At 35.1% G+C, this 15,074-nt stretch overlaps 1 protein-coding gene across 1 annotated transcript in view; it reads left to right on the plus strand.

The window, feature by feature from the left end:
- Positions 1-14,363, plus strand: part of DNTT (DNA nucleotidylexotransferase) — a gene marked incomplete at both ends in the record, with an annotated part of 93,619 nt that extends 79,256 nt beyond the window's left edge. The window contains one exon of the mRNA XM_080347877.1: positions 14,277-14,363. Within this exon, the coding sequence (XP_080204003.1) occupies positions 14,277-14,363 (87 nt within the window). The remainder of the gene's footprint in view (positions 1-14,276) is intronic.
- Positions 14,364-15,074: the final 711 nt, after the last annotated feature.

A 15,074-nucleotide genomic window follows, 5' to 3' on the forward strand; every position in this document is an offset into this window, starting at 1 on the left:
AAACCAGTATAAACATGAAAGGGGAAATTCATCCTGGGATTTATTCCACAATTTGAAGATCACTATTGCACAGTCTTTAATTACTTGCCTGCAGAAAGCATTTCTATTCAGGAAAATCCATAACTGATTCTTCAGGTAGGGCTTGCCCTGTTTCTCTTTGCATACATTTGTAAAACCAAATAAAAGTGTGATTGCAGCCCGGGTAAATAATAGAATCATTTCAGTTGGAAGAGACCCTCAGGATCATCGAGTCCAACAATAGATTATTATGTGACTGTAATGCTTTGCTAAGCTGGCTGAAGGGCATATAGAAGTTTTCTGAGTTTTTCTACTACCAATCTTTTGCTCAGGTAGTTGTTTCAAGACAACCAGAGTGTTTGCAGCAGGCAGCATGTCCAGTCATGCTTGGCAATAGAGTTGAACTCATAGACTCTCTCATGATATTCAAATTTTTGTCTGGCTGAGTCTGTGTGTCCGGCATGTCGCTTAGCCAGTAATTTTTATTTTGAAATAAGTCTTACCTGACAGTGACCAGGTTGGTGGGAAAAGTTATGTTTGTGTGGTGGCTTGGCTTAGAGGATGGACACAGCTCTGAGGAAGCCAGTCTGATTGCAGTTACCTGCACTTCCCGGAACTTTGTAAACAGGTCTCCTAATAAAAAGCCAGCTTTGTTTTCCAGGCATTGATTCATTTCTGTCACCATACAATACGCTGTTTCTTAAAAACAAGTATCATTGGGAAGAATCGCTGGCTATAATTCTATACCCTCATTTTACTACATAAAGATGTGTGATATTCACATGTTAGCCTGGGTGTTCAATAGTTGTACTCTCAAAATCAGTTTTCTCGTGTCATCTGAGAGTTTTTACTCCCCACTACCTTTCACTGAAAAAAGATGCCTGCAGAAGTTTACTTGCATAGTAAAGAGACATTTTAAAATTATTTTTTAAAAGCTGGATGTTACAGTCTTATTTTGGTAGATGCTGCTCTGAAACTATGGAGTTATAACAGTGAGACAGCCTAGAGAACATCTTGATGAATTAAACAAGCTGCAGCTGCAGAATTTCCTTTAGATGTCTGCAATAATGACTGGATTAAAGTGAAAGTAAACATAAAGATCCAAAGTTTATAATATTGGTTTCCAATGTGACCAGTTGTTCACACAATCATTACTACTGCAATTAAACCCTGAGTCATTGTAAACAGATGCACATACTTTCACTTATGTTTATATTCTTCTTGCTCTCTCAGGAAAGTGGAAATTGCATCTGTGGTTTGGGGGATTTCTTCTTTTTGCACCTGGTCTATTTTTAAAAATTAATAATTAAAATAATCTACTTTTATTGGTAAATTAAAAAATTATTATGCATGTTCTTGCAAAATGTGCTTTTCCTTAGTGTTCTCTTAGCACTTTAAATGTTTCACGTATAGAATGTGATAGTTCATTTTTACAGAGTCTGCATATAATTAATTTTTATATATAATTAAATTTAATCTCTTTGTAACAGGAAGTTGTATATCTAACACAAAGATCAATGTAGCTAATAGTTGTTTCCTTTGCTTGGTGTTTTCTGAACAGTTCAGGAAAATGGGGTATGGAGCGGGAGTGAGAATGGGAAGTCTGTGGTGGATGTAGAGATTTGATAAGGAAGTGCAGAGCGGCTGGACAAAGCGATGAGGAATGGAAAGGCTACATTTGAATAGCAGCTGCGTTGCAGAAAAGAATCTGGCTTGGTTGAGGAGACTGAGCTGAAAGGGATCACAAAAAAAGAATGACTGGGGAGAGATAGGAGTGGAAGTTTGATGGACTAAAAAATCGAATTAATTATGCTAATACTCTAAGGTGGCAACAAGAAACAGATAAACTTTCAATTTCCCCAAATAACTGAGTAAACTGCGTTTATCTCAGTTCACTCTGGGTGTGGCATGAGTGGAGCCTGAAGGCACATTAGAAATCTGAGGGCTACAACTTAGTACAGGGCAGTAGGGAAGAGAGAGAGCTAGAACAGATACAGATTCTAAGAGCTCAGCTTGCTAAGACTGATTGATGCCACTTTGCCGCCAACCCAAGATTGTTCTCAGTGCTGGCAGCAATTATTTGTTAGCCCTGTGGCTCAGTACATTTCCTGCCTAGTGAAAGAAGCCTGAGTATGTTACAGAAATAGAAGGATGCAATAATTCTTTGAAGAAGAAGAAGTGTCTATGTGTATACGCAGGAAAGCTCAAGGTTAAAATACAATCAGCCACATTCTGGAATTTCTTAAATTGGAGGTCTTTGATTTCACAATCTCAAGAATGTTCTTTTGAAGTGGTTTGTTTATAATAATCCCATATGAATTACACTCAACTGTGTTTCATAAAATCCAGGATTCTGCATTTTTCTTGTTTCATTCACTCATTCATATGAAGCTTTATACAGAAAAATACGATAAGCCAGCTTAACAGTATTTGACAAGCTAAAGCTACTCTAAATAACATAGTCTTAAAGCAAAACTGAAGTATAGCTAAAGTGGAAGAGGAAGTAATCCCCGTAATCTTTTTAGTGACTTTCTGTTAGGACACAGATTGCCAGAGACCTACAGGCAGCAATAAGCTTTTGTTCTGTTTTTCTTTACAACAATGTGCTATTTAACATATGAAAATTTTTGCCTGGGTTGACAGATAGGAATTTCCAAGTTTCTCTTCATTTTGTGTGCCCCAAACTGAAAACATATTCTTGTAGTCTGGATGATAATGTATTATACTCTTTATTTACTGTGGAATGTTTTTCATTATTAAAATTGTAAACTATGTAGCGTTTTGCAACAAAGTAACCACACAACCGTGATTTTAAACAGAGAATAGTTCCATTTTATGCACAGCGAGGTCTTGTTTACAAAGTAAATTTTAGCAATTAAAAAAGGCTCATTCAGTTAAGTCAACAGATAATTTTTAAAAAGTACTTTATTTTTCAGAGTGTCAGTAATTGGAGTATGTACTTTGCTTGTAGAAAGCCTGAAGACATTCTGTTACTCCATGTTATGAAATAGTTCATAGGATAATGGCCTAGAATATCCTAACATTAGCCTGATCATTCTATTTTACTCTGTGAATCTACTTTTTATTGTACAGAAATTTAATAAGAATAAACCTAGAACTAGAGTTAGAGAACAGTTGTAAGAGAAGTATTCAAGTATGGATTAAAAGCACAGGACATGTCCAGCAGTAAAATGAAAAGAGAATTTATGATTCTGACTTGTGTTACCTTCAAAAATTATTAATGCCCAGAATTATTAAAATAAATTCCACTGCACTATTTTGCATCAATACCATTACAAGTGATTTTTGCCTGAGAGTATAGAGTCAATGGGTAATGCTTGTAATACTGCTTTTTCAATCATGCTTTGTTACAATGCCATTTCAAAGAGTCATTTTTTTCCCCTCTGATTTATTTATCATCTTAGGAACAGATGACAGATTAGGAACAGATTAGTTTGTATTTTAAAGCAGGCAGGGTGATGTGAATATTACTACAGAAAGTACCAGCTAAACATGAAAATTATATTTGGAGAGAATATTATGTGAGAGGCACCTCAGGTTATTTGCTACTGAAAACTGTTATGGTACCATCAAAGGGAAAATGCACAGTGTCTACACAGTGCTGTGGAATATTATTATTGAACTTGATGAAATACTTCACATTTCTAGTACAATTACTACTTCAGCATTTATGTTCTACAATCATGAAATTGTTTGTACTGTTGATAGTTTCATTTATAAACATAGCATAAATATTTAGCAAAATGTCTAATTAAAAGAAAAGCAAAAATCACCAGCACTCAGTTGAAAACAAAACCTCTCAAAAAAACAAAACTAAAAACAAATGCAACAAAAACAACCAACCAAACCAGAAGACTGGAAGAAACTCATTAGTCATCTTCCAGTCAAATAACTGGAAGATAGATGCTCAGATACTATAGCAATCCACAGAATGTAAAAAATATGTGTTAGTCTTAGTAGAGATAAATACTACTCAGAGTAAAATGGGTAATTGATACACTCATACTAATGACTAACTGATAGACAGTTCCTTAGGGCTTGATTCTGTCATGGCTTTTCATCCAGCAGTCTCTTACTCTAAGGATGTCTCACTAACTAGTGATGGAATAGTATGCTGTCCTGCTCAGGCTGGCTGGCAGTACCAATATCAGGACCATGGATGAGTTTCATTCTTCCATATTACTTTCTGACAGCATTCATACTACACAAGATAATCATTGAATACAATTATTTAAAACCTCTTATATAATGATAGGATTGTATGCATGTTTATCTGGAAATTGCTTTACTTATATTTTTTTTTCTTCCTCTATTCCTTTCCCTTCCTCTCAATAAAATCATTTGGCTTGCCGTGAAAGTTAGTGATTACAGTGGTTCTTGTTAGCACTTTGTCTCCCCTAATGAGTCAGCTAATGATTTCAGAGAAGTAGCTATCATTTTATGGATTGATGTTACATTGTATTCCCATATTTTCATTGTAGATTGAAGGCACTCGACTTCATATCATTCAATGTACTGCAGGAATTTATGGATCTTCTGTAACACTTCCTCTACAGTTGCTTTACACAATTCTGAGTCTGTAAAATTGCAAAGCAATTTGCTACACTGAAGCTCTGAGCAGATATATGTTTTCCACCAAAGAGGTACAACATTCATTCTTATAAAGTTAACAGCAGCATAGAGAAGGAAGAGAAAACAGCTGGCTTCCTGATCAGTGTTGCAAAGTACGCCCTCATCTTGGTCATCACAAGTCAGTAAAGAGCGACTGGGGCTGGTTGCAATGCTGAAGGTAGGCTGCATGACAGGACGTGACAGACCTGAATGACAGATGGAAATCCTGGTGTGGTGGCTACACCTTTTTATCAATGGCCATAAATAGATGGATTGCAGAGCTGCATATACAGCTGTTAAAAGAAAATAGAATCGTAGTCTCTGTGGATAAACACTGGCATCATCAAATTCTGCTACTGAAGTCAATAGTTTTTACGTGTTGATGGCAGCACTGGGCTCCTGTTCATTATTTTAGTAAAAACCCATATATACTACCACATGTATTATTTTTTGACATACAGCATAAAAAATAAAATCACAGCCTGTTGTATTAATTAGCATAAAGCTCAGTGACTCAGATTCTGCATCGTAAGAGTAGAAAACAGCATGGAGCTAGATATTTAGAGGAGATTTTAAAGAAGTATGCTTGAGAGAGGCTAACTTTCACTCACATCTCTTGTATTATTATAAATCAAATAATGTTACTTGTCTTTAGGTTAGTAAATTCAAATATAGACACAGGCACATGGTAATAACCTCAGCAAAGTGCTTAATTTCTTTGAAATCGGTTCCTTTTTACTGCTTTCTAACGAGTGATCATACATTTCCTCATTGGTTTCTTCAAACCTTGTGACTTACACCTTTCAGAGATATTAGCTGACCCACTTAATGCACAAGCTCTGTATACCAGAAATCACTCCAGAAAGTCATTGCTTCTTGATGTTGGGGAAGGCGGAAATATCTTTTTGAAAGTAAACAAGTTTTGAACGGGAAGTGATTGAAACACATCCGTCCTCACCCTCCCTTGCAGCTGCTGGTTTTGCTGAGTCACTTTGCAGGCACCTTCCTCTCAGAAATCCACTCTCTCAGAAATCCGTTTAGATAAACCAAAAATAGGTTAATGTTTTTTATTGAATCTGCTGCTGGGCTTTATTAAGACCCAAAGTTTATCTAGACTACAACTTTTCCCCCACTTTCCCTTTTCATTACTTTCTATTCTAGGTACCCTTTTGTTCTGGCTTTTTGGCTGGCTGGTGGTTGGAGTAGATTTTGTGTATGGTTCTGTAAATTTGATTTGACTGAAATGTTCTAAGTAATTTTATTAGAGATTTTAGTCTTGAGTTAGTATCTACCTGAAAAAAAACAATTCAGAAATGCCTGAACTAAAATTCCACTGAAAATTTCTTTCCACTATTATCTTCAGTTTTACCTCCTTGACACGTTATGTATGTTGCACACATTCTCCATATTAAAGTGCTGAACTGCAGAGGCTCATCAGCATGCTCAGTATCGTAAGAAGTGTTAGCACAAGAAGAACCATTAGGAGGTCATGTCAGGTCAATCATTCAGTAGCACTCTCCTCTGTCATTTTTTTTTTGTCTTTTGCTAGTCTTTTACTGACATCCTCCTTTTTGACCTTCTCTCCTCTTTTATTTTCAATTTATTTTTATAAAACGTATACTTATGCTTCCAGGATAAACCTAATTGAAGTTGATGGGAATCAAGTTTATAATCAACTCAAAGTGTTTATTTTGGAACTTGCAGTAACTTAATTGTCAATAAAAAACCCCATCAAACTAGTTGTGCCATGGAGTGAGTTTGGATAATTTTTAATCTATCAGTATGTATAATCTGATTACTTCTTCTCCAAGTGACCTTTCTGAGAGATGTATGTGTATAGCTGAAACTGAACATATGTTCTCCCTGTCTGTCTTCTCTTCTCTTGGGCTTTCCTGACTCAGTTTCTTTGACAGTGGTCCTTGTACTTGTCACATTCAAGAATTCCTAGACATCTGCATTCAGTGCATTCAGTGGTTAGCCTTGGAACTTTCTGTTTGAAAAATATACTTTCCTTCTCAGAGCTTGGATTTCTGTGATATCAGTGTTTTCAAGTTTTCTTTTGGTTGTCACCTAATGGAGATATTCAAGCTAGTGAGGCAGAGCAGGCTTGCCCGGTGAAAAGCAGCAGTGAACTTATATGATTTCATAAGGCTTGTTTGGTAAGGTTCACTAGAAACCCATGCAGCTCACTGTAGTCAAATGAAAAAGGCTGTAATATTGGACTGTTTTTAATTTCGCATCAAGAGCTTACTTTTCTATTCTTACTGAATTTATGTACCGTCAATCACAGGATCTAACATTTAACTCTTGAAAATAGGAAGCAACTGGAATTACATTGATATAAAGCATTAGGTGTGTGCCTAAGGACTTCTGGTTGACAAAATCCATGCAGCAGTGTTGAACTACTGAATCATATGAATTTATTTATATAAATGCATGCTTTTCGAAGTTGTTGTTTGGTGGATTTGTTCTGTTTCAGCTTGCTGTTTGGTGTTTGGTTTTTTGTTTGTTTGTTTGTTTGTTTTTCCCCCAAACTTTTAACAGTCAAGATGGTTTAGTTTTCTTGCCTTTTTGTTCCTCTTTGTTCCTTATTTTTTTCCTCACCTCTCAGGCTGATGTAATTTCTGTTTTTCAAGAATTTCATAGTGCAAGCCCCAAAACTCTTTTCCTTGCAATTCTGGTCATACAAGAAATGAAAATGTGACTAGATAAATTTTCAAATGTATGTTTATTCCTTTTCTCCTCAGTCTTTTGTGTGTTAGAAGCAGCTGTTTGAGACTATTATCACATATTACATTTAATAATCATACACCAAGACGCTATTTTTAGGTACTATAGTTACGTTTTCAGAAAAATTTTACCAATGGTTGTCTTAGTATTCATAGAAATTCTCCTGACCATAAAAGTGATGGTCATTTGCACCTATTTCAACTTGTTTGTTTTATATCTAATTATTGTTATCTCTAACATTTTCACAGATGAGAAATAATTTAATGCTATACCTGATTATTGTCAGAATCTTGCTCCAAACTCAGTATTGAGTACAGAAGATAGCTGCAGTCAATCTAAGACTTGCAGGAAATATTACAACAAAAATACTTCAGTGCGTTGTTTGTGGACACATGATTGTGCAGACATTCTTGATACAACAATCAGACTCCCTCGTCAGCTGAATACCTTTGGCCCATTATGTGGCAGTTTAGGTCAATATAGTCTGAAAGTCATACAATAGTGAAATATATACCTACATTGTAAGATATACATTATAGAAGGCTGATTTATTAAAAGTAGCATCTTCCTAAAAGTTTCTGCAGTACTGGTGTGACCTGTGTCCATTGTTGGTGCATGAATGCTTGTTCCATCAAAAATATCCCACTGGGAGGGAACAGATAGGGCAATACTCAGATCTGGTAAACATACATGAACATTCCCACTGCTAATTGTGTGGAAAGTATTTGCTATTTGATGGATTACTTATGTTTCTGTAACCTCATTTTATTAATTAACAGCTATTTATATTTTTACTATTATTTGAGCAAATGGAATCACAGGAAAACTAAGTATGAGCAGCTTAATAGCTTTGCATTTTTAATCTAGTAAGCTATCAGTATATTCTGTAAATTGTAGGTCTTTGGTGTTATGGTGCACTGCTTCACTGAACGCAGTGGCCTCTCATATCCAGAGAAGTGCTTTCACATCTTGGGAACTATTGCAAGCAATGTAAGTAGCTGCATTAGTCTCTCTGCATTAGTCCCAAGTATATTTAATTAAAAAATTTTAATTGACTTGGCATAAGTGACAACATGTGAAGATGTCACTAAAGTGACAAATACATATGTAGATAAATTTAAGGTGCATTGTAGTATCTTTTACTATGGTTGGTTAAACAAGTCTTGTTGTTACCATCATTAATCTACAATTTACTTCAGCCACAACACTTATTTTTAGAATGGACTCTGTCCAAGCACAAGTTTCAAGTTTGCAAATGACAGCCTGTCCTCTTCTTTTCTGTTGTTCATTTATCATTGTCATGCTTACTGCCACTGTAATAATTCCAGACATGTAAAGTGATGGGTGCTACTTGCTATTTATCATTCAGAATACTGGAAATGCTACAAAGTTAGATGTGATGATATTTCCATTATAGCTCAATTTTAATAATCTTAAAAGCCAAAGCAAATATTAAGGTAATTAAACTGATGAGAAGTCACATGTGAAACACCATAAAAATTAGTGAGAGACGGCCAAAATTAAATGAGAATATCCCTAGCCACCCTGTGTAAAAGTCTGCTATTTTAAAATGTGCAACATCATCAGGATACAACGAAAAGGTTAGAACAAATGTTGTATGTTAATGACATTTCCAGATACTTGTCTAGAAGCAAAGTTGTATCAAACAGTTTTATAATTTGTTAACAAGATACTGTTGGCAATATTCCATGTCGTCTGCTCCCCACCTTGTCCAATTTATTTGATAAAACAGTATGTCAGAAGGAGTCCAGACAGACCTTAATGATTATGGCCCTTCAGGGTCTTTTGCAAAAGGAGGGAGTGTGCCTCCTATACAATGTCATAGTTTTCCAAAGGATAATGAAATCCACTGGAGTATGACTGCATTGTTTCTGAATTACAGCTGTAAAGAAAATAAAAGTCAACACTACGAAAAGAGTAGGAAAAAACAGATATTAAAGAAAATTCTTTGGTCTTTGAAAGGGAACGATTTCGCTATGACTTATTTGACAATATACACTCAAGTAATATAACTAGTTGGGCCTAAATTTGTCTCTAGATGGGGAAAATAGTAATGAAATGCCATGATGACAGACTGAGAGTTATTTATAGTATTACTCAATTATAGTAGATTACTCATTTTGGTATTTTCCAACAAACTATTATTGCCAAGCTATTTGGTAATAAATTCTAGGATATCAGTGTACTTGGAATCTGATTAAATGTGTGCCTTTCAAGAAGGCTGAGTTAATATTGATGGAGGGGATGAGTAGACTTGGTTTTAGGAACATTGTGTAGACAAACCTGGCAAAGCAGTTGCAGGCAGAGCAACAGCTTCTGTTTCTCCTGAGTGAGCAACTTCAGCAAAGTCTTGTTTTGTTCAGTGCAATGGCAGGAGGTTGCTATCACTGCAGTATTTTCCCTTCCTGACCAAACAGTGGAAAGGAAGATGGATGATCGTGGTAGTGGCAAGTGTGGGCTGTGTTGTCTAAGCTGTACAGTTTCATTTCAACAGTATAAAGAATTTGTCTAAGCTCACTGGAAGTACAGGTTGCTTAATACATGAACAGTGCATATTCAGTGGCCTAAATTTTCGTATAATAGCAAGATCCTTTGTTTAATGAAAATCAAGAATTTGTGCACAGTAATTTCTAGTAAACTCTGATTTCTTCAGATCTTTTCTATGTCTTTACTGGACAAATTGCTAACTGTATTTTAAAGTTTCCTATCTTGATACGTAAACATACTTATGTTGAACTGCTCAAGAAGGAGGTCAAAAAGACACACGAAAGTACTCCAGAAATGCCGGAGAAAAGGGAGTCTGAGGAGCTTTCCAGTGCATTCAACTTTTCCCATTTATTTAAATGATGTATATACAGAATCCGTAAAATCAGTATTTGTCTCCCAAAAGAAACATGCTGTTGGCCAATACTGGTTTATATAACTAAAGCTAGAATTCTACTTTAGTGAATAGGTTTGGGAGTTTTGGTGAGTTTTGACTGGTGGTTTATTGTTCATTTGTTTCTGGTTTTTTTTGGTGTTGTTTGGTTGGTTGGTTTTGTTTTTGGTTTTTTTTTTGCTTTATTGTATTAAAATATGAGATGAAACCAAGTGCCAATAGTAGTATAACATCTGTTTGAATTTTGGCAGTGCTAGATATCATCAAGCAGTACTAGCTCTGTGCCTTCACTCTCTGCTTCTCTTTCATCAAAAGTATTATTGACCATTAATGTCAAAATGAAAAATAAGAGGTAGCAGTTTACATAAGAAAACATTTGGATAGCAGCTGTTGCACATTAGGTGTAGTTAATGGTCATGTTTGCAACCACAAATGTAATATTTACATTCATTGAAAAAACAGAATTGATTAAGTGAGATAAAAGGAGAGTGATACCAGCTTCTCCAAAACATTGGTTTTTTGAGTTTGATTGTTGTTGATTTGGCATGTCTTGGATCTGCTGAATATTAGTAACAAACTGGAAAAAAATCACAAGTAGGCAAGCAGTTCATTACTTCTCTTGAGCAAAAAAGAAAAAAAAAGGACAACAGTGAATGCAGTAATCAAATTGGAATTACTGTAAAGCTCTGCATAGATTGACAAAGAAGCAAAATCATAGGTTATGATTAACATTAATAACACTTACATTTCTAAAACAATTGGCATATATCAGCTAGCGATTCGTTTAGAAACATGGCTTGTAGCTACTGAGAATGGTATTCAGCATCAGATACTTTGTATTAGAAATTTTCCCTGTCAAGCAAATGAAATTAGTTTTGCTTGCAGAAAAACGTAAAGTGACAGAACAAAAGAAATGGGATGCAATTTGGGGTCCCAGAGATATGAAGAGCTTCTATTAAAGAGCATCTATAACATCTGTCTGCAAGTGTACAATCTTTTTTCTTGTTTTACTTTTTTTTGCAGTGATGTATGTGTATGGATTGCCCTCTCATGTTCTTAATAATAGCAAAAGAAAAGGCAAAATGAAAGCCCTAAAATACTGTCCTCCTAGGACATGCTCTAGGAAATAAATATCCTCAGCATTGTTACCTGATAGGTAGTTTTCAATCACTTTTCTCCTTTTCTTTTATTCTGCTCAATATCTTGTTTTCTACCATGTTTTCTGGTCCTTTCTATGTGAAAAAGGATCAGTTTTACATGTTTAGTGTTTTCACTAGGTTCCTTTTATTCCAGAATATGACATTTGAACTTCCTAGAAAAAACAGAACATTATTTGTCTATGTTTATAAGTGATCTTTTCTATTGCAGACACAACTTTGAACTCTCAGTTCATTGTGGATATGTGATTGTTTTCAGCTTATCATACTCCAGCAATACTCTGTAGTTGTCAGGTGCACTGTCTAGAGTCAAAATATTCAGATGTTGAGAGCTTCATGGTGGAATATAAAATACCCTAGAAAAGAGGAGACTGTTTTTTTACACTCAGGCGTCAAAGTAGTAAGGCATAACATGTTTATTCTGAATTGATTTTAAAAAGAAATAATAAAAGCCCAGAAACAATAGTAAAAACTTTTCCCTCAGATTTCTGATATATTATCTCCTATGAGCCAAATTCATTATGGAAAAGTGAAAAGACCTTTATATACCCTGTTAAGTAGTTTTACTGTGCATTCTAGTAACAAATCTCTCATCCATGTGAAATGTATCACTGCCTGAAATCAATACCTTTATAGTAGAGCTTAACAAAATGTGCACTGACCTGAGTGGGAAAGACACTATTTCAGTGGGTTTAGTTTGGGTAAAGTGCAATTATTACATGACAGTTCTGCAAATGCAAATTTGGGCAATATAAATGACAAAGAGTTAATGCGATAAGCAAGTAGCTTCTGACCGTGGCGAGGCACTATTCATGGAGGTTGCACTGTATATGTCAATACAGGACAGTACAGAAACAAATATAGTTTTAAGAGTTACTATCTGAATTTTATTAATAACACAGAATACTTATATAACTTCATGTTGCCATAATTACCATTGACTCTAATTATTTTCCTAATTAAAGATTAACTGTCTCCAAATAGAATAGTGAAAATGTTCCATCTTACTTCACTGGATAGATATAATTTGCGGAGAAAGATAAATTACTTAGTAACTTTGGATGGATTCAAGAGGCTGTCAGCCAGAACTACTCTTAAATATGTAGTTTGCTGGTTGGGAACTCTGGAAAAGCAGAATCAGAACCTAGTATTCTGTGCTTTCTGTCCTGCCAGGCTCAAGGGAACATTGATGGCCTCTGGTTCTCTTCACTCAGGAACATCTAAACTGTACCATTCCATTCAGTCTTCATAAACATTGTCGTACAGTTAAAATGGCTTTCATTCTAACTGGTGTCATTGAAAAACAGCTGTTAGGAGAGCTGCCAGCTTGACTGCTCTGGCTGTTGGAGCTTAACAGTGTCAATGAAAGATGGGCCTTTTCTGTAGAGTTGGACTTAGAACTTGCAATTTTAAATGCCCCTAGAATGAAATGAAAACAGGTTTTTTATTTGTTTGAAACCCTGATAAAGTTTGAGGTCAGCTGACAATTAATGTTATTTTTCACTTTAGGGGTTCAGTTCTTCATTATGCCTTGGCAAAACTGTGGCTCGACAGGACTGAGATATGGATCAGGCACTGGAAAGAATGGGAATGACATAGAATAACAATAAGCCAGTGGGTACCAACGGATTGAGGTGAAGTTGTTCCACCATACCATGGGCCTGCTCTGATATATAGACTTTGTTTCCTGACCCGTTGCCATGACTATGCTGGACAGCGTAGCTCTCCTTGAGGCAGTGCTTGGCAGCTGAAAAAGTAGAAGTGCTGGAACAAATGTTCCTAAATTTTATGGTAGTCAGAGATTTTCCCAACTAAGTGGAATTCATCAATGGGTAGTTCTATAGATAGCTTATCCTCTCTCACAATAGAAAGAAAATCTAGAATGTTATGAAACCTTAACCCTGAAATTTTCCTGACACTGGAATTTGAGGTTGTTCAGAACTGAACACTGATCAAGACTTAACTTCAAATTATTCAGGAACTGGCGAAATATTAAGTATTCTTTTTCAATAGAAATTAGTTCTTTCTTGCTTCCATACTTCTCTAAATAGTGAGGTTTCACTGTTTTAAAATTCACCTACCTTAGCAGCTTTTTAAGATTGTATTTCAATATTGAAAGGAATGCATAAGGCTACATATTTTACCATATCAGACATCCTGAGATGAAGGTAGGCTTGTGGGTGGTTCCTATGCAAGAATACTATCCTATGTTATCAGAAGTGAAAATATGAAAAAAATAAAACTGATTTTTGATGTAAAACGTTCATTAGGAGTTTTGTGTGCGTGTGTAAAAAGACAATTGCCGTTGTTGATTCCTCAGTTATAACTTGCTTTTCAAGATGGAATATTTTGATTTTTCAGATAAGCCTTCTGTAAGTATTAGAAATTTGGAAAGCTTTGATGCTTTTAATGCTTAGCTATACATAATTAGCATAACCATTGAATCAGCCTGAATGCATTTATAGAGAACATTACTATATTAGTTTAAAAAACATTGATGATTTTATTAAGAAAGTCGAGCTATTGACTCTCATGGAAGAGAAATGTAGGTTTTATTTGAATTCTAGTCCTAATACTTGTGCATAAAGTCTTTAGATTGTAATCAAACCAAAGAGTTATGAACTAGTCATTAGAACTGAAAGCATCAAGCAGCATTAGAATTATTTTTTAACTTGCTTTCACATTTCAAGGTCAGCACACTGATGAAGACAATGTATTCTGTAGAGGATACAATGGGTAGAAATGTGAAAAATCAACACATTTTAAATAACAAAAAGCACCAGTTAAAATTTCCCTCTAACATCTTTATTGACTTATTTATTTTTAAAATTCTTTCACAGAGAACCTTTCTCAAAGCTGCAAGTGAGGAAGAAATCTTTGCACATCTTGGCTTGGATTATGTCGAACCGTGGGAAAGGAATGCTTAACACCATTTTGCAGTGTACATTCATCAGTTGACACCAGTGGTCTTTCACCTATCTTGTAGTCTGATTTTGATGTACATAAAATATGTGTCTCTATGACAACTAAAAAAATTTAAAACTGTATTAGTTAGAACTCATTATACATGTTGATGTTCCTAGAAGAGAAGAGTTTAAGTTCTTCTGAATCCTTTCCAGTCTTTTCCATTTTAGTCTTTTAAGTTTCTACATGTGAGTGTCAAGATAGATCTTGTTTTTGGAAGAAAACTTGAAACTGGTGAGATCTTTGCTTGTGACAGGAATTTAACATCTCTGTGATCAATACTTGGTTGTTAAAATACTCTCAGCTATGACAATAATTAAATAATACAGAATATTCGAGCTCAGTCCAAAAAATACTGAAATGCATGCTTATCTTTAACTGAATTTCTTAAATATTTTGCTGAATTCATATATGAAAATCACTGCTGAGTATAAAGCTTAACAACCTAGGCAGTAATTAGCTTGTCAGGCTCAGCAAGTTGAGACTTCAGCTGTAATAGTTTTCCAGGTGGGGAATTACTCTACAAAAAACATAAACAAGTTGAGAATTTAGTGAGAGTTCAAAACATTTCACACAAAGAGATTTTGGAAAGTAAAAGTGGAAAATCTCAGTAGCAATCTTCAATTGTGAGGAAAAATACTATAAATTTGGAGTACTGATTTTGACTAAAGAAG

This window comes from Nesoenas mayeri (assembly GCF_963082525.1).
Source record: "Nesoenas mayeri genome assembly, chromosome: 7".
Classification (NCBI taxonomy): Eukaryota; Metazoa; Chordata; class Aves; order Columbiformes; family Columbidae; genus Nesoenas; species Nesoenas mayeri.